General features: G+C 48.6%; 2 protein-coding genes across 2 annotated transcripts; both read left to right on the top strand.

The window, feature by feature from the left end:
* Positions 1–552: 552 nt before the first annotated feature.
* LOC140419034 (uncharacterized) lies at positions 553–4,602 on the top strand. Its single transcript, XM_072502755.1, has one exon. The coding sequence runs from the start codon at positions 1,783–1,785 to the stop codon at positions 2,752–2,754; it is 972 nt and encodes a 323-aa protein (XP_072358856.1). The 5' UTR covers positions 553–1,782; the 3' UTR covers positions 2,755–4,602.
* Positions 4,603–15,428: 10,826 nt separating this feature from the next.
* LOC140419033 (uncharacterized) lies at positions 15,429–19,034 on the top strand. Its single transcript, XM_072502753.1, has 2 exons — positions 15,429–15,595; positions 16,709–19,034. The coding sequence occupies exon 2, from the start codon at positions 17,002–17,004 to the stop codon at positions 18,049–18,051; it is 1,050 nt and encodes a 349-aa protein (XP_072358854.1). The 5' UTR covers positions 15,429–15,595; positions 16,709–17,001; the 3' UTR covers positions 18,052–19,034.
* Positions 19,035–19,273: the final 239 nt, after the last annotated feature.

The following is a 19,273-nucleotide window of genomic DNA, read 5'->3' as shown; positions in this document are numbered from 1 at the left end:
GCTGTCACCTTTCTATGCCACTGTGAGATTAGATAAATGCAGTGCACCAATGCAAGAGAGGCAGATTGCTCCCTCCCAATATAATAGAAACCCTGTGCCCCAGTGCAGGAGAGGTTGGTTGTTGGGCAGTGTGAGCTGAACATACATGGCTGGATAACAACTAAAGCAGATGTCAAGATCCTTGGAGGGAAAGCAAATCTGGAGGGAGTGGGTCAAAAAACCTGGGGAGTTGCATTTTGCATGAATCGTGAGTGTGACCCAGTCACAATTATGAACAGTAAACAAACCTATCACTGGTAAATACTGTGCATACTGTAGATCAGTCTGCTGGCTGCCCATGTCCAAGTGATATCTTAGAAGAATAATGTGCTGGTCTTAAATAAAGTATCCAAACCTCTCATTGTGTTTCATGCCCAGCAGGTTGCCTGTCTGTGGTCTTCTGTTTTGCTAACTGGGAAAAAGAATCTTTCTGTTTACTAATTGCTCTCTACGGCGGCTGCTTTACCCAGAATCCCCCACGCTGCAGAAAGTCACCGATCAGTGAGTGTAGGAGGCCAGTGCGCAGGTGCAGTGTGGGTGTGAGCTCTGAGCATGCTCAGTGTCAGTCATGGTGAGAGACTGAGGAGGAGCGGATGGTTCGGGAGGAGATTGTGAGCACAGGGTAGGAATGGAAGCCGCGGCTGCACTGGAAACTTTATCAACTTCTGGGGTCGGCCTGAGGCCACAAATAAAAGGCCACAGGCACCATGTTTACCTCAGATGGCTGCCTGCGGCGACAGGCCCGGGGGGAGCGGGCTCACTGGTCGCCATCTTGCGAGTGGGAGTCAGGGAGGCGGGGCTTCCTCCCCGGTGACAGGCCCGAGTTACCCAGGCAACCGGCCACCGCCATCTTGGACAGGGTTCAGGTCTTTCCCATGAGAGACAGAAACTGGGATTGACAGGTTTGGGGAAGGGATATTCCAGAGAAACTAGAATTGTCTATTCTGAATTTCTATCCTGTACTCACAGTGAGCACTCTTTTCAATTCACTTTCCAGGGGGTCAGGGGAGGATTTTCAGACAGAAAATCGAATCAAAAATCATGTCAAAGTCTTTACAGAGGTCCATCAGGAGCTAAATATCATCGCTCTCTGAATGTGGAAGGAGAAATTATTGTCTGTTCTGTTTGGTGGAGAAGATTTAAAACATTAGTGTGACTGGAAAAGCACCGAGACACACACACGACTCGCATGAGAGTGTTCCAGTGAACTGACTGTGGAAAGAGCTTTAACCAGTTACACAGTCTGAAAAAACATCACATCATTCACAGTGGGGAGAAACCATGCACGTGTTCTGTGGACGAGGCTCCAACTGATTGTCCAACCTGGAGAATCACAAGGACACCAACTCCATGGGGAAACCGTGGAAATGTGAGGATTGTGGGAAGAGATTCAATTATCCATGCCAGCTGGAAATCCATCGACGCAGTCACACTGGAACCAACACGGTAGCATTGTGGATAGCACAATTGCTTCACAGCTCCAGGGTCCCAGGTTCGATTCCGGCTTGGGTCACTGTCTGTGCGGAGTCTGCACATCCTCCCCGTGTGTGCGTGGGTTTCCTCCGGGTGCTCCGGTTTCCTCCCACAGTCCAAAGATGTGCAGATTAGGTGGATTGGCCATGATAAATTGCCCTTAGTGTCCAAAATTGCCCTTAGTGTTGGGTGGGGTTACTGGTTTCTGGGGATAGGGTGGAGGTGTTGACCTTGGGTAGGGTGCTCTTTCCAAGAGCCGGTGCCGACTCGATGGGCCGAATGGCCTCCTTCTGCACTGTAAATTCTATGATAACCACCGCAGAAAGATCGTGGAAATGTGAGGATTGTGGTAAAGGATTCTATTACCCATGCCTGCTGGAAATCCATCAACGCAGTCACACTGGGGAGAAGCCATTCATCTGCTCCATATGTGGGAAAGGATTCACTCAGTCGTCTGGCCTTTCGTTACATCAGCGAGATCACACTGGGGAGAGGCCATTCAGCTGCTCTGTCTGTGGGAAGGGTTTTACTCAGTTATCAGCCCTGCTGACACACCAGAGAAATCACACTGGGGAGAGCCCATTCAGTTGCACTTCCTGTGGAAAGAGGTTCAGGTCTTCATCCAACCTCAGCACCCACAAGTGTGTTCACACTGGGGAGAAACCATTCACCTGCTCCGAGTGTGGGATGGGATTCACTCAGTCAACCAACCTGGTGGGACACAGGAGAATTCACACTGAGGAGAAACCATTCACCTGCACTTCCTGTGGAAAGAGCTTCAGGCCGTTATCCACACTCACTGCTCACCAACGCACTCACACTGGAGAGAGACCATTCGCCTGTTCCTTATCTGGGAAGAGATTCACACAATCAGCCAGCCTCATGTTACACCAGCGAATTCACACTGAGGAGAGGCCGTTTGGCTGCACTCACTGTGGAAAGAGATTCAGGCAGTCTTCCGACCTCACTGCACACCATGTTCACACCGGGCAGAGACCATTCATCTGCTCCGTCTGTGGAACGGGATTCAATCAGTCATCCGGCCTTTGGTCACACCGGCGAGTTCACACTGAGGTGAAGCCATTCAGCAGCACAGCCTGTGGAAGGAGTTTCAGATCTTCATCTGATCTCAACGTACACAAGCGCGTTCACACTGGGGAGAGGCCGTTCACCCGCTCTGTGTGTGGGAAGGGATTCAGTCGGTCACACAATCTGTGGACACACCAGAGAGTTCACAAGTGACTGCAGGGATTGGATTATGCTATTATTGTTGCTGTTACACACATCCAGGATTGTTAGTCTGATAATATTTGGTTTGTTTCTGGTGAAACAACCCAATAACAGACGGAACTGTAATGTTCTGGATATCACCCTGATTCTCGGGGCTGCAATGTCCCTGTTTAAAACACCATCTGGGATCTTTCCCCTTCAGTCAAGAACTCTCAACAGAAGCTACTTTACAATAAAATTATTAACTTCTACTCGAATCCTAAATTGCTCTTTGATGTAAAATCTACAATTCAGTGTCTGAAAGGTTCCACTGATGAACATCTCCAATTGTAACATGCTGATTAATCCTTGCTGACAATTCTCTCTGACATATACGTTCTTCACATTGGGAGCTCCATTATATTATCACGGCACATTGAACAAAACAGTAAAGTATTTCACAGACACAAATAAAATTTACATTGACATTGATGAACAGTCAACATTGATATTGATGAAGTTTGGAAGTCGCTGAGTTGAATCATTTCTGACACAGTAGCAGCATCATTTGGTAAAGGTGGAACCCACAACAAAGTCTGGTTTGAGAGCCACTCAGCAGAGATGACATCTGTCATTGAAGCAAAAAGCAAAGCCGACCTGATGTACAACATAAATCCAACACCGAGAACACTGCATCATGTGAAAGTAACCCAGAAAGTAGCAAAGGACAGTAGCAAATAAACACGGGATGAGCCGACATCAAGAATTCCCAACTGCCTATGACAATGGAAATATATCTGTAATGTATTTGATGGGATTAAGAGGACAATTAGTACTGCTTTCACCAAAGTAGATGTCCTGAAATCATCAGACTCTAAAATCCTCACTGACAGAAATAAACAGATGTCCCGTTGGGTTGAACACGACCGTGAGGTGCACTCCTGTGAGACGGACAGCTCCTCGTCTCTGTTTGACTCTCCTGCAGCTTCCTATCATGGTTGAATTGGACAAGAACCCTCATCATTTGAGCTGGACAAGGCCATTGATTGCTGAACAAGCAACAAGGTGCCCGGCGAGGATGGAATTCCAGCTGAACTGCTCACACACAGAAAGTCCCATCAACTGTCCCACCTTCATAACCTCCTCTTTTGGGGTGTGAGACTGGTCCACGGAACATGTGAGATGCAATAAAAACAGCAGTGACAAAGGAGACAGCATCAACTACAGGGACATCTCACTCCTTAGAGTCAGGGGGAAGACCTTCACTCGGGTCATGTTTAAAGATTAATCTACTTGCAGACTGAGTGTATCCAGAAGCACAGTGCGGTTTCTGTACTGACAGATCTACAGTGAACATGATCTTCTCCACACACCAGCTACAAGAGAAGTGAACAATTGGGATTTGATCTAAAGTATCAGTGCTGAGAAAGTGAAATGTTCTAATTAGTGAGTGAAAGTAAACCTTTAAGTGTGTCTCATAATTTACTGGTACAATTGGAAAAGGCACCAAAACGTTTCAAACTCTGAAGATAAACTTCAGCCTTGAAGTTATGTTTCGGAGCTCACAAGCTGTGGGAATCTTTGTGACTGTTTCCTCTTCCCTTTTGTAAACAAGCAGAGAAGTTAACTCTTTCCCCTGACAGCACAGCAATGATTTGAAATAAAGACTTGTCTTTTAAAGATTTAGTTTTATCCAATTTGTTGGGGTCATATTTCCGGTTGTGGGAATCGTAGCGGGCGGAATGGAAAATTTAAAGGTCCATTGACCTTGGGAGGGAATTTCAGGGCTCCGGAATAAGATAGAATGATCCTTAATGGGATGTCCCACTGAGAATAAAAGAGAACGGTCACACCATCAAATGGGAATTGGAATTATTCAGCCTGGGGCAGGCAAATGGTTTCTCCCCAGTGTGAACTCGCTGATGTAACAGAAAGCTGGATAACTGAGTGAATTCCCACACTTAGAGCAGGGGTACGGCCTCTCCCCGGTGTAAACTCGTTGGTGTGTCAGCAGATTTGCTTTTCTTTTGAAGCTCTTCTCACAGTCGGAAGATTTCAAAGGTCTGGTATCAGAGTGAACAAGTTGATGTGTAGTGAGGTGGGTTAGTTGAGTGAACCTCTTCCCACACTTGGAGCAAGTGAATGGTCTTTCGCCGGTGTGACTGCGCTGATGAATATCCAGCACAGACAGATATGAATCCCTTACCATGGTCCCCACATTTCCACGGTTTGTCCATGTGTCTCTCCAGGTTGGACAATCGGTTGAAAACTGAATGGTGTGATTTATTTTCAGGCAGTGTCAAAGCTCTTTCCACAGTCAGTTCACTGGAACACTCTCACTCGGGTGTGTGTGTCTCTCGGTGCTTTCCCAGGCACACCGGTGTTTTGAAATCTTTTTCCACAGACAGCACAGCCAAGCATGTCTCCATCCACATTCAAAAGCCAATGATATTCAGGTCCTGATGAATTGAATGATCTTGATGTGATGTTTGATTTGAGTTTCCTTTCTGTCAATCCACTCCTTGTAACCCTTTAAAACCAATTTGCACGGATTAGCCCAGGACAGAAACGTAGAACAGATAATTCTAGTTCCCGGGGTTTAATTATTGCTCTCATCTCCCCAAAGCTGCAAATCCCAGTCCCACACACCCTCCCCTTCCCACAAACTCACCACAATGATTTCACGGTCACCAATACCGAGATGAACATTGAATTTCAGATTATTAATTGAATTTACATTCCACCAATTGCCATGATGGGATTTGAATCCTTGTCCCCAGAACACTAGCCTGTGTCTGGATCGCTGGTATAGTGAACCCCCATGGAAAGTGGTACTGACCTGGAACTCAATGCTTACACTCAAAGACCAATAATATCCAGGTTCTGATTAATAAAGTGACTCTCGACTTCCGGGTGCGGCGATGACCAGCTAAGTCGCACGTTTCGGCAACTCACGGTGGAACGGACTTTTGGGCTCTTAATAGGAGCCCCAACGGCAATTTTAACAGCTAAAAGCACTGTGCGGTAAACCAGAAGGGAATCCCCCCTGGATACGGATGGAAAAAGGAGAGGAAAGTGGCCGGATTGCAGTGGATCCTTTAGAGCAGCGGCAAGGAAGGCAAGCAAAAACCAAGATGGCGTCGGAAGGTGGCAGTTTAATATGGGGCCCTGAACAACACGAGTTTTTGAAACGCTGCGTGGAAGAGCTTAAAAAGGAGATGAAGAAGGAGCTGTTGGCCCCGATATTACAGGCGATTGAAGGGCTGAAAGATGAGCAAAAGACCCAGGAGCGGGAGCTTCGGGTCGTGAAGGCAAAGGCTGCCGAGAACGAGGACGATATACAGGGCCTGGTGGTGAAGACGGAGATGCACGAGGCACACCGTAAACGATGTGTGGAAAGGCTGGAGGTGCTGGAGAATAATGCGAGGAGGAATAATTTAAGGATTCTTGGTCTTCCTGAAGGTGCAGAAGGGGCGGACGTCGGGGCATATGTGAGCACGATGCTGCACTCGTCGATGGGATCGGAGGCCCCGACGGGTCTGCTGGAGGTGGAGGGAGCCTATCGAGTTATGGCGCGAAGACCGAGGGCTGGAGAAATTCCTCGAGCCATAGTGGTGAGATTCCTCCGTTTTAAGGACAGAGAGATGGTCCTAAGATGGGCAAAGAAAACTCGGAGCAGCAGATGGGAGAACGCGGTGATCCGCGTATATCAAGACTGGAGTGCGGAGGTGGCGAGAAGGAGCGCGAGCTTTAATCGGGCCAAGGCGGTGCTTCATAAAAAGAAGATCAAATTTGGAATGCTGCAGCCGGCAAGACTGTGGGTCACATATCAAGGGAAGCACCACTACTTTGAAACGGATGATGAGGCGTGGACATTTATTGTTGAAGAGAAATTGGAATGAGTGGGTTATTAAAAAAGAACGTTTGAGACAAAGTGGTGGGGTGAATATGGGCGGCGAAGAGGGGGGAAAAATGGGGGAGAGATGATTTTTATGTTGTTAATCCTGCGACCCGGTAACTTTTCTCTCTTCCACAGGTTGTGGGGGAGGGAGGAAGGGAGGTGGAGGAGTTGGGGGCGTTGGCCATTGGAGGCGGGGCCAAAAGGGAAGCGCGGGCTTTGTTCCCGCACTATGATAATTATGGCGGGAATAGGGAAACAGGAAGGAGGGGGCGTCGCACGGTGCGAGCCGAGGTCACGGGGGGAAGCCGAGGTCGGCCAGAGTTTGCTGACTTCTGGGAGCAACATGGGGGGTGTAACTACGCTAGTGGGGGATCTAGCGGGGTGGGTGGGAGGGGGGGATTTACTGGGTTGCTGCTGCTGGGGAGAAGGGGGAGCTGGTATGGGGTGGGGTGGGCGGGGCGGGGGGGCACCGCCTGGGGGGGACACAGCTGCGTGGGAACCGGGTGAGGAGCTGGGTAAAAGGGGATGGCTAATCGACAAGGAGGGGGGGGTAAAGAGCCCCCCAACCCGGCTGATCACGTGGAATGTGAGAGGGCTGAACGGGCCGATAAAGAGGGCATGGGTACTCGCACACCTAAAGAAACTTAAGGCAGATGTGGTTATGTTACAGGAGACACATTTGAAACTGATAGACCAGGTTAGACTACGCAAAGGATGGGTGGGGCAGGTGTTTCATTCGGGGCTAGATGCGAAAAACAGGGGGGTGGCTATATTAGTGGGGAAGCGGGTAATGTTTGAGGCAAAGACCATAGTGGCGGATAGTGGGGGCAGATACGTGATGGTGAGTGGCAAATTACAGGGGGAGGCTTCTTAGTGAACGTATATGCCCCGAACTGGGATGATGCCAACTTTATGAGGCGCATGTTAGGACGTATCCCGGACCTAGAGGTGGGGAAGTTGGTAATGGGTGGAGATTTTAACACGGTGCTGGAACCAGGACTGGACAGATCGAGGTCCAGGACTGGAAGGAGGCCGGCAGCAGTCAAGGTGCTTAAAGACTTTATGGAGCAGATGGGAGGAGTAGACCCATGGAGATTTAGTAGACCTAGGAGTAAGGAGTTTTCGTTTTTCTCCTATGTCCACAAAGTTTATTCGCGAATAGACTTTTTTGTTTTGGGAAGGGCGTTGATCCCGAAGGTGAGGGGGACGGAGTATATGGCTATAGCTATCTCGGATCACGCTCCACATTGGGTGGACTTGGAGATAGGGGAGGAAAAAGAACGGCGTCCACCCTGGAGAATGGACATGGGACTAATGTCGGATGGGGGGTGTGTCTAAGGGTGAGGGGGTGTATTGAAAAGTACTTGGAACTCAACGATAATGGGGAGGTCCAGGTGGGAGTGGTCTGGGAGGTGCTGAAGGCAGTGGTTAGAGGGGAACTGATATCAATCAGGGCACATAAAGGAAAGCAGGAGAGTAGGGAACGGGAGCGGTTGCTGCAAGAACCTCTGAGGGTGGACAGGCAATATGCGGAGGCACCGGATGAGGGACTGTACAGGGAAAGGCAAAGGCTACACGTAGAATTTGATTTGCTGACTACGGGTACGGCAGAGGCACAGTGGAGGAAGGCACAGGGTGTACAATACGAATATGGGGAGAAGGCGAGCAGGTTGCTGGCCCACCAACTGAGGAAAAGGGGAGCAGCGAGGGAAATAGGGGGAGTGAGGGATTAGGAGGGAGAGATGGAGCGGGGAGCGGAGAGAGTGAATGGAGTGTTCAAGGCATTCTATGAAAGATTATATGAAGCTCAGCCCCCGGATGGGAAGGAGAGAATGATGTGTTTTCTGGACCAGCTGGAATCTCCTAAGGTGGAGGAGCAGGAGAGGGTGGGACTGGGAGCACAGATCGAAATGGAGGAAGTAGTGAAAGGAATTAGGAGCATGCAGGTGGGGAAGGCTCCGGGACCGGATGGATTCCCAGTTGAATTTTACAGGAAATATGTGGACTTGCTCGCCCCGCTACTGATGAGAACCTTTAATGAGGCGAGAGAAAGGGGACAGCTGCCCCCGACTATGTCAGAGGCAACGATATCGCTTCTCCTAAAGAAAGAAAAAGACCCGCTGCAATGCGGGTCCTATAGGCCTATTTCCCTCCTGAATGTAGACGCTAAGATTCTGGCCAAGGTAATGGCAATGAGGATAGAAGATTGTGTCCCGGGGGTGGTCCATGAGGACCAAACTGGGTTTGTGAAGGGGAGACAGCTGAATACGAATATACGGAGGCTGCTAGGGGTAATGATGATGCCCCCACCAGAGGGGGAAGCGGAGATAGTGGTGGCGATGGATGCCGAGAAAGCATTTGATAGAGTGGAGTGGGATTATTTGTGGGAGGTGTTGAGGAGATTTGGCTTTGGAGATGAGTATATTAGATGGCTACAGCTGCTGTATAGGGCCCCGATGGCGAGCGTGGTCACAAATGGACGGGGGTCTGCATATTTTCGGCTCCATAGAGGGACGAGGCAGGGATGTCCTCTGTCCCCATTATTGTTTGCACTGGCGATTGAGCCCCTGGCAATAGCATTGAGGGGTTCCAGGAAGTGGAGGGGAGTACTCAGGGGAGGAGAAGAACACCGGGTATCTCTGTATGCGGACGATTTGTTGTTCTTTGTGGAGGACCCGGCGGAGGGGATGCCAGAGATAATGCAGATACTTGGGGAGTTTGGAGAATTTTCAGGATATAAACTGAACATGGGGAAAAGTGAGTTGTTTGTGGTGCATTCAGGGGGGCAGGGCAGAGAAATAGAGGACTTACCGCTGAGGAAGGTAACAAGGGACTTTCGCTACTTGGGGATCCAGATAGCCACGAATTGGGGTACATTGCACAGGTTAAATTTAACGCGGTTGGTGGAACAGATGGAGGAGGTCTTCAAGAGATGGGACATGGTATCCCTGTCACTGGCAGGGAGGGTACAGGCTGTTAAAACGGTGGTCCTCCCGAGATTCATTTTTGTGTTTCAGTGCCTCCCGGTGGTGATCACGAAGGCTTTTTTCAAAAGGATTGAGAAGAATATCATGGGTTTTGTGTGGGCCGGGAAGACCACAAGAGTGAGGAGGGGATTTTTGCAGCGTAGTAGGGATAGGGGGGAACTGGCACTACCGAGCCTAAGTGAGTACTACTGGGCCGCCAATATCTCAATGGTATGCAAGTGGATGGGAGAAGAGGAGGGAGCAGCGTGGAAGAGATTGGAGAGGGCGTCCTGCAGGGGCACTAGCCTACAAACTATGGTAACGGCGCCATTGCCGTTCTCACCGAAGAAATACACCACAAGCCCGGTGGTGGTGGCTAATCTGAAAATCTGGGGGCAGTGGAGACGGCATAGGGGTAAGACGGGAGCCTCGGGGTGGTCCCCGATCAGAAATAACCATAGGTTTGCTCCGGGGAGAATGGATGGGGGATTTGGAACATGGCAAAGAGCAGGAGTAACACAATTGAGAGATCTGTTTGTAGATGGGACGTTTGCAAGTCTGGGAACGCAGACCGAAAAATATGGGTTGCCCCAAGGGAATGCATTCCGGTATATGCAACTCAGGGCTTTTGCTAGGCAACAGGTGAGGGGATTCCCGCAGCTCCCGACGCAGGAGGTGCAGGACAGAGTGATCTCAAAGACATGGGTGGGGGACGGTAAGGTATCAGATATATATAGGGAAATGAGGGACGAGGGGGAGATTATGGTAGATGAGCTGAAAGGGAAATGGGAAGAGGAGCTGGGGGAGGAGATTGAGGAGGGGCTGTGGGCTGATGCCCTAAGTAGGGTAAACTCATCGTCCTCGTGTGCCAGGCTAAGCCTGATACAATTTAAGGTGTTACACAGGGCGCATATGACTGGAGCACGGCTCAGTAAATTTTTTGGAGTAGAGGATAGGTGTGCGAGATGTTCGAGAAGCCCAGCGAATCACACCCACATGTTCTGGTCATGTCCGGCACTACAGGGGTTTTGGATGGAGGTGACAAAGGTGCTTTCGAAGGTGGTGGGGGTCCAGGTCGAACCAAGCTGGGGGTTGGCTATATTCGGGGTTGCAGAGGAGCCGGGAGTGCAGGAGGCGAAAGAGGCTGATGTTTTGGCCTTTGCATCCCTAGTAGCCCGGCGCAGGATACTGTTGATGTGGAAGGAAGCCAAGCCCCCGGGTGTGGAGACCTGGATAAATGACATGGCAGGGTTTATAAAGTTGGAATGGATTAAGTTCGTCCTAAGGGGATCGGCTCAAGGGTTCACCAGGCGGTGGCAACCGTTCGTCGAATACCTCACAGAAAGATAGAGGGAATGGAAAAGAAGAAGACAGCAGCAGCAACCCGGGGGGGGGGGGGGGGGGGGGCGGGGGTGGTAGGGGGGGGTAGGGGAGGGGGGGGCGGGGGTGATAGGGGAAGGGGGGGAGGGGGGGGGAGGAACCAGAAGGAATCTCAGGGATGTTAGTGTACATGTATAATATGTATAGGTTGTTGTTATAGGTAATTGTATATTGGATTGTTGAATTGTATTTTTGGAGAGTATTTATTTGGGACAAGGCAGTTGCCATTTAGTTTTGTTTTTTAATTTTGATGTTGTTTATATATTATTTATTTCTTGCTTAAAACTGGCCATTGTTATTTATATTGTTATATTACTGTGTAAAGGATACACAATGTACTATCATGGTTGGCCAAAAATTTTGAATAAAATACATTTTTAAAAAAATAAATAAAGTGACTCTCTCAGGTCTCAATGTCTTGTTTGATTTCACTTTGCTGTGTTTAAATCCTCCACTTGTAACGCCCTGTAAAAGGAGTTTCCAGAATCCATCACTGTCAGTCCTGCTGAGTGGACAGAGCTCACCGCGCATGCGCCCTGCTGCACACTGCCCCCTATGAGAATGGTGGTGGTTAACTGTGGAAAGGCTCTGCAGGAAAACCTTCCCGCTGGGTGCAAACACGGGAGCGGTATTTTTTTGTTTCAGCTTTGACGCCTGCACTGGGTGTTTGTGAAGCCTCCCCAACCACCCACTGCCCCTAACGCTGCCTCCGCTTATCCGCCTCCTTCCCGCCTGAAGATGAAACAAACAAACGTCTGTCCCTGGGCACGAGCCGCACTGCGCATGCTCCACAGCACAATGCCCGGGGAGTGATTGACGGCAGGTGCAGACCAATAGGAAGAGGGGGCAGGGCTGGAGGACCAAGCGGAAGCTGCTGGTCCTCCAAGCAATCGGAGTGAATGAGGGGCGGGACTGATCACGGATCTCCCTCATTGGCTGAGACTCTGCAATATTTTGAGTTCTTCCCAATGTCCACGTGGACGCGGGTACCAAACCTCATTTCCTGCCTTTGAGATGTTGACCAATGGGAAGATTTGGAGGACCGGATGAACTCTGGTCCTCCAGGCAATCAGGCTACTGGCTTTCTGTGAATGAAGATTGAGCTTCACACAGACTGAAACGTCTTCCTGTGTCAAACCTGAGTGAAATACTTTATTTCCACTTCTTTTCAAAGCGTTTAATTCATTGACTCTTCTACAGAACTGTTGCAACAAGGAACAACAAAGTTTAACTCTGTTTCTCTCGTCACAGATGTGGCAAGGTGGCACAGTGGTTAGCACTGCTGCATCACAGCGCCAGAAACCCAGGTCAATTCCGGCCTTGGGTGACTGTGGAGTTTGCACATTCTCCCCGTGTCTGTGTGAGTTCGCCCCGGGTGCTCCAGTTTTCTCCCACTGTCCAAAGATGTGCCGGTTTGGTGGATTGGCAATGCTAAATTGCCCCTTAGTGTCCAAAGGTGAAGTGGGGTTATGGGGAGAGGGCAAGGGAAGTGCACCTGGGTGGGGTGCTCCTTTGTAGGATTGGTGCAAACACGATGGGTCAAATGGCCTCCTTCTGCAGTATAGGGATTCAATGATGCTGCCAGACCAGTTGAGTTAATCTAGGATTTTCTGTTTTACTCTATATGACAGACATTTCTAATCCAATAATTATATTTATTGAGCCATCAACTACCAGGAGCATTGTGTTGATGTTTCAGCTATTCCGGCCTTGGGTGACTGTGTGAAGTTTGCACATTGTTCCCCGTGACTGTGTGGGTTCCCTCCGGGTGCACTAGTTTTCTCCCACCATCCAAAGATGGGCAGGTTAGGTGGATTGACTATTCTAAGTGTCCAAACAAAGGTTAGGTGAGGTGACTGGGGTACGGGGATAGGGTGGAGACATGGGCTTAAGTGGGGTGCTCTTTCTGAGGGCCGGTGCAGGCTCGATGGGCCAAATGGCCTCCTTCTGCACTGTAAATTGTTGTATTTTCTCTCCCACAGTCTGACCCGGTGGGCCTGTCTGGTGTTATTTCTTGGTACTGTCCATGTGTTTGGATGTTTGGGTATTTTAGGGAGCAGGTAGAACTTCCTTGGTTCTACCTGTTGTCCCCTGTTGTTTTTGGTTAATGTGTCTGGAGTCTTTTGCGTTCTTCCAGTCCATCTCCAATTCTCCTTACTGTCTCAGGTATATGGATCTAGGTAGCTTGGTGTTGTGATTCGTGTTGTTTAGTTGCTGTCTGTCTCCAGTAGGTATTGTTATCATATCATAGAATTTACAGTGCAGAAGGAGGCCATTCAGCCCACCGAGTCTGCACCGGCTCTTGGAAAGAGCACCCTACCCAAGGCTGCACCTCCACCCTATCCCCATAACCCAGTAACCCCACCCAACACTAAGGGCAATTTTGGACACTAAGGGCAATTTAGCATGGCCAATCCACCTAACCTGCACATCTTTGGACTGTGGGAGGAAACCGGAGCACCCGGAGGAAACCCACGCACACATGGGGAGGATGTGCAGACTCCGCACAGACAGTGACCCAAGCCGGAATCGAACCTGGGACCCTGGAGCTGTGAAGCAATTGTGCTATCCACTATGCTACCATGTTGTCTCTCGCTAATGACTGTGCTGCTATCCTTGTCTTCTGGTCATATGAACATATCTGTGTTGGATTCAAGCTCCCGGAGTGTCTATCTTTCTCTCCTGGTACGATACGGTTTGTCTCTTCTATTTCACTACTGTGACTGGGCAGAGACCTGATTGAAGGATCCAAACATGGGAATTCTGGGAAAGATGGCCAAAGATTTGGGAGGTGACAACATGTTCAAAGAGTTTGGAGAGGAGAGGGAGGTTGAAGACGGGGCAGTAATTTGTATGGATGGCAGGGTCAAGGTTTGTTTTATTTTTTATAAATTTTGAGTACCCAATTCATTTTTTCCAATTAAGGGGCAATTTAGCATGGCCAATCCACCAACCCTGCACAACTTTGTGTTGTGGGGGTGAAACCCACGCAAACACGGGGAGAATGTGTAAACTCCACACGGACAGTGACCCAGAGCCGGGATCGCACCTGGGACCTCGGCGCCGTGAGACAGCAGTGCTAACCGCTGCTTGCGGTGATTGTTTAACATAAACTGCCTGGAGCTCAGAAAGGACAATCTGGGGGAGGATCATACGGCAGGAACAGAGCTTCAGTCTCGACAGTCCTTCAGGGACACACTGAGGGAGTCAAACAGGCACTTTGGTCTTTCTCATCTCCCTTCACTGACACTGTGGGTTAATGTATAAGAAATGTGTCCCAGTTTCTCGCTCTTCCAGGCCTCAGAGTTCCTAATAATAATAATCGATTATTGTCACAAATAGGCTTCAATGAAGTTACTGTGAAAAGCCCCTCGTCCCCACATTCCACCACCTGTTCGGGGAGACTGGTACGGGAATTGAACCTGCGCTGCAGGCCCCTAGACATGGAACTGAAGACTCCTTTACATCTGTGCTCAGAGCTAGGAAGAAGAACAGTAAATGCCAGAGACATGCTGTCAAATCAGAGATTGGTGGAAAATGATTTGTTCCAGACTGAAAATAAACAGCAGGTTTAAGTTTGAAAGGTAGATTGATAACCAGGGTTTCACAATGCTTCAACAGATGCCAATCCACCTAACCTGCACATCTTTGGACTGTGGGAGGAAACCGGAGCACCTGGAGTAAACCCACGCAGACACGGGGAGAACGTGCAGACTCTGCACAGACAATGACCCAAGCAGGATTCGAACCAGCATCCACAATAATTTGCTTTTATACAGAACTCGCTCCCTGAATTCTCTGACCTCTGAGTTCTCTTCCTGTTGGCTTCCAGGACAATCAATCACCACACTCCAACATTTAAAAAAATAAATTTAGAATACCCAATTAGTATTTTTCCAATTAAGGGGCAATTTAGCATGTTCAATTCACCTACGCTGCACATCTTTGGGTTGTGGGGATGAAACCCACACAGGCACGGGGAGAATGTGCAAATTCCACACGAACAGTGACGCAGGGCCGGGATTCGAACCCGGGTGCTCAGCGTTGCAGTCCCAGTGCTAACCACTGTGCCACCGTGCGGCCCCTCCCATACGCCAACATTACACTGTCTGATAAAGTTGAAGGTTTGGAGGAAGAAACAAAATGAGGCCATGGATCGAAATTGGGAAATGAATCAGATTACCATGATTATATTTTGAAACAATGTCATTTAAAATCATGAGATTTAATAAATTAATTTTGCGCTTGATAGGTAAGGAGTGGGACTAGATAATGTTCACTACTTTACAACATTTTATTTTTCAATGACACATGGTGTTTTCCATATGGATGGGATGAATGAGTAAAGCCAGCTCATCTTCAACGCACATGCGCAGGAAAGCTCAGCCCCCAGAGCCCGCTTCCCGGAGCATGCGCTGCACAACCTCAGCAACAGCGAATGCAAACGGACGGGGGGGGGGGGGGACGGACCGTAATGGCGGAGACGTTACCCAGCCTTCCCCGCGGTGGGGAATACCCTCTGTCCTCAGCTGGAAATCGGAACTCATGCGCAGTCCCTCCAGTATTCCGAGCATGCGCAGGTTGAGTGATGGTGATGGAGAGACGTCTGTTTGTCGCTCGGCAGCCGGTAAGAGCCCGTAGAGCGGCGGGAGGGGATCCGGCGATTACGTGGGTGGGAAGAAGGTTTATTAATGGCCCGTGTAGGCCCCAAACCCCAATAACAACCTGCAGTTCTCGTGTTTGCAGCGTCGGTGCTTTCCCCAGGAACAGGCCCAAGTTAACGGCCGCCATCTTTTTCCAGCGGGGAGCAGAGCGCAGGCGTGGGTATCGTGGTGACCTCACAATGAAGGGCAGGACGCTGGGAAGTGGAGGGTCAGAGGGAGCTTGTCCACAGTCCCTGAGGCAGCAGCACAGGGACATCAACTGCTTCAGAAGGCAGATAGGACATTTGTCTTTATTAGCCGAAGCATAGAATATAAGAGCAGGGATGATCTGCTGGAGCTTTATAAAACACTTGTCAGCTGGATCACAGTGTGCAATTGTGGCTGCCACACTATAGGAAGGGTATTATTGCACCCCAGAGAGTGTGGAGGAGATTCACCAGGATGTTGCCTGAGCTAAATTGTTTCAGTCATGAAGAGAGGCTGGCTAAACTGGGGTTATTTTCCCCAGAGCAGGGAAAGCTGAGAGGCACATAATCGAGGTGTACAATATTATGACGGACATAGATAGGGAGGTACTTGTCCCTTTAGTAGAGAGATCAATAGCCAGGGGACATAGATTTAGGGTAGGGGATTTGAGGGAAAGCTTTTTCACCCAGAGGCTGGTGGGAATCTGGAAGTCACTACCTGAAAGGGTGGTAGAGGCAGGAACACTCACAACATTTAAGAATCATTTAGATGAGCGCTTGAAATGCAATACGTTTGACCAAGTTCAGTAAAATGGGATTAGAATAGATGGGTATCTGATGGCTGGGCCTCTTTTTGTGCTGTAAAACTCTGTGATTTTCGCCTAGGAAGGAGCAAAAATGTGCAGGATGGTGATTTACAGTTTTTGTGCAACAAGTGAGGGAGAAATGTTCCATACAAACTAGAATTGACCGTTCTGAATTTCTGTCTGTACTGACAGTGCTGACTTTTGTGAAATCCTAATTTGTCTCAGAAATAAAAGGATTTCTAACTTCTGTGTGACTGCCTGCTTCTGTGCAGTGACTTTGTCTCATTCTATTCTTTTATAACAGGATCTGGAGTGATAGAGTCCAGTATACTGACCGGAAAGAGGTTTCTCTGGTTGCAAAGCCTGACAGCGGGGAGAAACCATACATGTGTTGTGTGTGTGAACGAGGCTTCAACTGATCATCCAACCTGGAGAGTCACAAGGACGTCTGTTTGTCGCTCGGCAGCCGGTAAGAGCCCGCAGAGCGGCGGGAGGGGATCCGGCGATTACGTGGGTGGGAAGAAGGTTTATTAATGGCCCGTGTAGGCCCCAAACCCCCAGTAACAACCTGCAGCTCCCGTGTTTGCAGCTTGCGCCATGGAGAAACCGTGGAAATGTGAGGACTGTGGGAAAGAATTTAATTATCCATCCCGACTAGAAATCCATCGACGCAGTCACACTGGGGCTGGCATAATGGAGAAACCATGCAAATGTGAGGACTGTGGGAAGGGATTCAATTATCCATCCTTGCTGGAACTTCACCGACGCAGTCACACGGGAGAGAGACCATGGAAATGTGAGGAATGTGGGAAAGGATTCAATTATCCATCCCTGTTGGAAAACCATCGACGCAGTCACACTGGGGAGACAATATGGAAATGTGAGAAATGTGGGAAAGGATTCAATTATCCATCCCTGCTGGAATACCATCGACGCAGTCACACTGGGGCAGGGACCATGGAGAAACCATGGAAATGTGAGGACTGTGGCAAAGGATTTAATTTCCCATGCCTGTTGGAAATCCATCGACGCAGCCACACTGGGGAGAAGCCGTTCACCTGTTGTGTGTGTGGGAAGGGATTTACTAAGTCAACCAACCTGCTGAGACATCAGCGAAATCACACCGAAGAAAAGCCCTTCAGCTGTACTGACTGTGGAAAGAGTTTCGGGCAGTTATCCAATCTCACTGCACACCAACGGGTTCACACTGGGGAGAGGCCATTCAACTGCCTTGTGTGTGGGAAGGGATTCACTCAGTCAGCCAGCCTCATGTTACACCAAAGAATTCACACTGATCAGAGGCCGTTCAGCTGCACTTACTGTGGAAAGAGGTTCAGACAGTCCTCTGACCTCACTGCACACCAACGCACTCACACTGGGGAGAAACCGTTCATTTGTTCTGTGTGTGGGAAGGGATTCACTCATTCATCTGGCCTTTGGTCACACCGGCGAACTCACACCGAGGAGAAACCATTCAGCTGCATTGCCTGTGAAAAGAGGTTTAGACATTCTTCCGCCCTCACTGCACACCAACGCAGTCACACTGGGGAGAGACCATTCACCTGCTCCCAGTGTGGGAAGGGATTCACTCAATGCTCTCACCTACTGACACACCAGAGAGTTCATACTGGGGAACCTGCTCTGTGAGTGGGAAGGGATTCACTCAGTCACAACACCTACTGTCACATCAGCAAGTTTACAAGCGACAGCAGTTGTTGAATTCTGCTGTAACTGCTGCTGTTAATTATGTCAAGAATCGATCATCTGAATATATATATATATTTTTTCTGCTGATATTAAGAATAACTGGCTGAGGGCAGTGGCGCAGTGGTTAGCACTGCTGCCTCACAGCACTGAGGTCCCTGGATCGATCCCGGCTCTGGGTCACTGTCCGTGTGGAGTTTGCACATTCTCCTCATGTTTGCGTGGGTTTCACCCACACAACACAAAGATGTGCAGGGTAGGTGGATTGACCATGCTAAATTGCCCCTTAATTGGAAAAAATGAATTGGGTACTCTAAATTTTTTTTTTTTTTATAAATACATTTACAGTACCCAATTCTTTTAAAAAAAAAAAAACATTTTTAAAAAAAGAACAGCTGGCTGGAGTTTAATATTCTGGAGAAGTCACTGATTTTGAGGACCGCAGTCTCCCTTTTTAAAAGCACCATCTGTGAACTTTCCGCTTATTTCATGATCCCATGACAGATACTCCAGTCCAATAAAATTATGAACTTTTACTGCAATCCGAAATTGCTCTTTGGTGCAAAATGTACAATTCTGTATCTGAAAGGTTCCACTGATGACATCTCCAGTTAGAAAGTGCTGATTAATCCTTGCTGACAATTCTCACTGACTTGCACATTCTTCACAGTGACCCCTCCATTAAGAATATAAATTATCCAGTCACATCTGCCAAAACAATAAAATATTTTATAGATACAAATAATAAAAGAATGTGATGTGAATTGGACCATTAAGGGATAGACAGCACAATACCACAATTAATGAGGGAGAGATGATTGAAATATTCAAACATTCTTTTGCCTCGCTTTTTCCCAGGGATAGAGAACAGGTAAACATAACATTGAATAATAAGACAAGTTATGAGATAAATTAATTTAAAATCAGGAAAGAATGTGTTGACTAAACTCATATAACTTAGAGGATGGACTAAATGCACATATTTTAAAAGAATGCAGAGAAGTGATAGCACAGGCAGTGCGGCTCATAATTCATTCACTAAAGGTGTAGTGTCAGAGGCCTGGTGGATCATTAATGTAATTTCTGTATTTAAGAAGGGGACAGATCATGCCCAGGGATGGTACACCAGTCAGCTTCACATCAGCAAATAATACAATCCTGACTA

Source organism: Scyliorhinus torazame, chromosome 5 (genome assembly GCF_047496885.1).
Source record: "Scyliorhinus torazame isolate Kashiwa2021f chromosome 5, sScyTor2.1, whole genome shotgun sequence".
Lineage (NCBI taxonomy): Eukaryota > Metazoa > Chordata > Chondrichthyes > Carcharhiniformes > Scyliorhinidae > Scyliorhinus > Scyliorhinus torazame.
Note: the sequence above shows the minus strand (reverse complement) of the source record. Positions and strands in the feature narration are given on the sequence as shown.

Coding starts and splice junctions, on each gene's coding strand:
- LOC140419033 (XM_072502753.1), top strand. CDS start 17,002: ATGGAGAAACCGTGGAAATGTGAGGACTGTGGGAAAGAATTTAATTAT.
- LOC140419034 (XM_072502755.1), top strand. CDS start 1,783: ATGGGCCGAATGGCCTCCTTCTGCACTGTAAATTCTATGATAACCACC.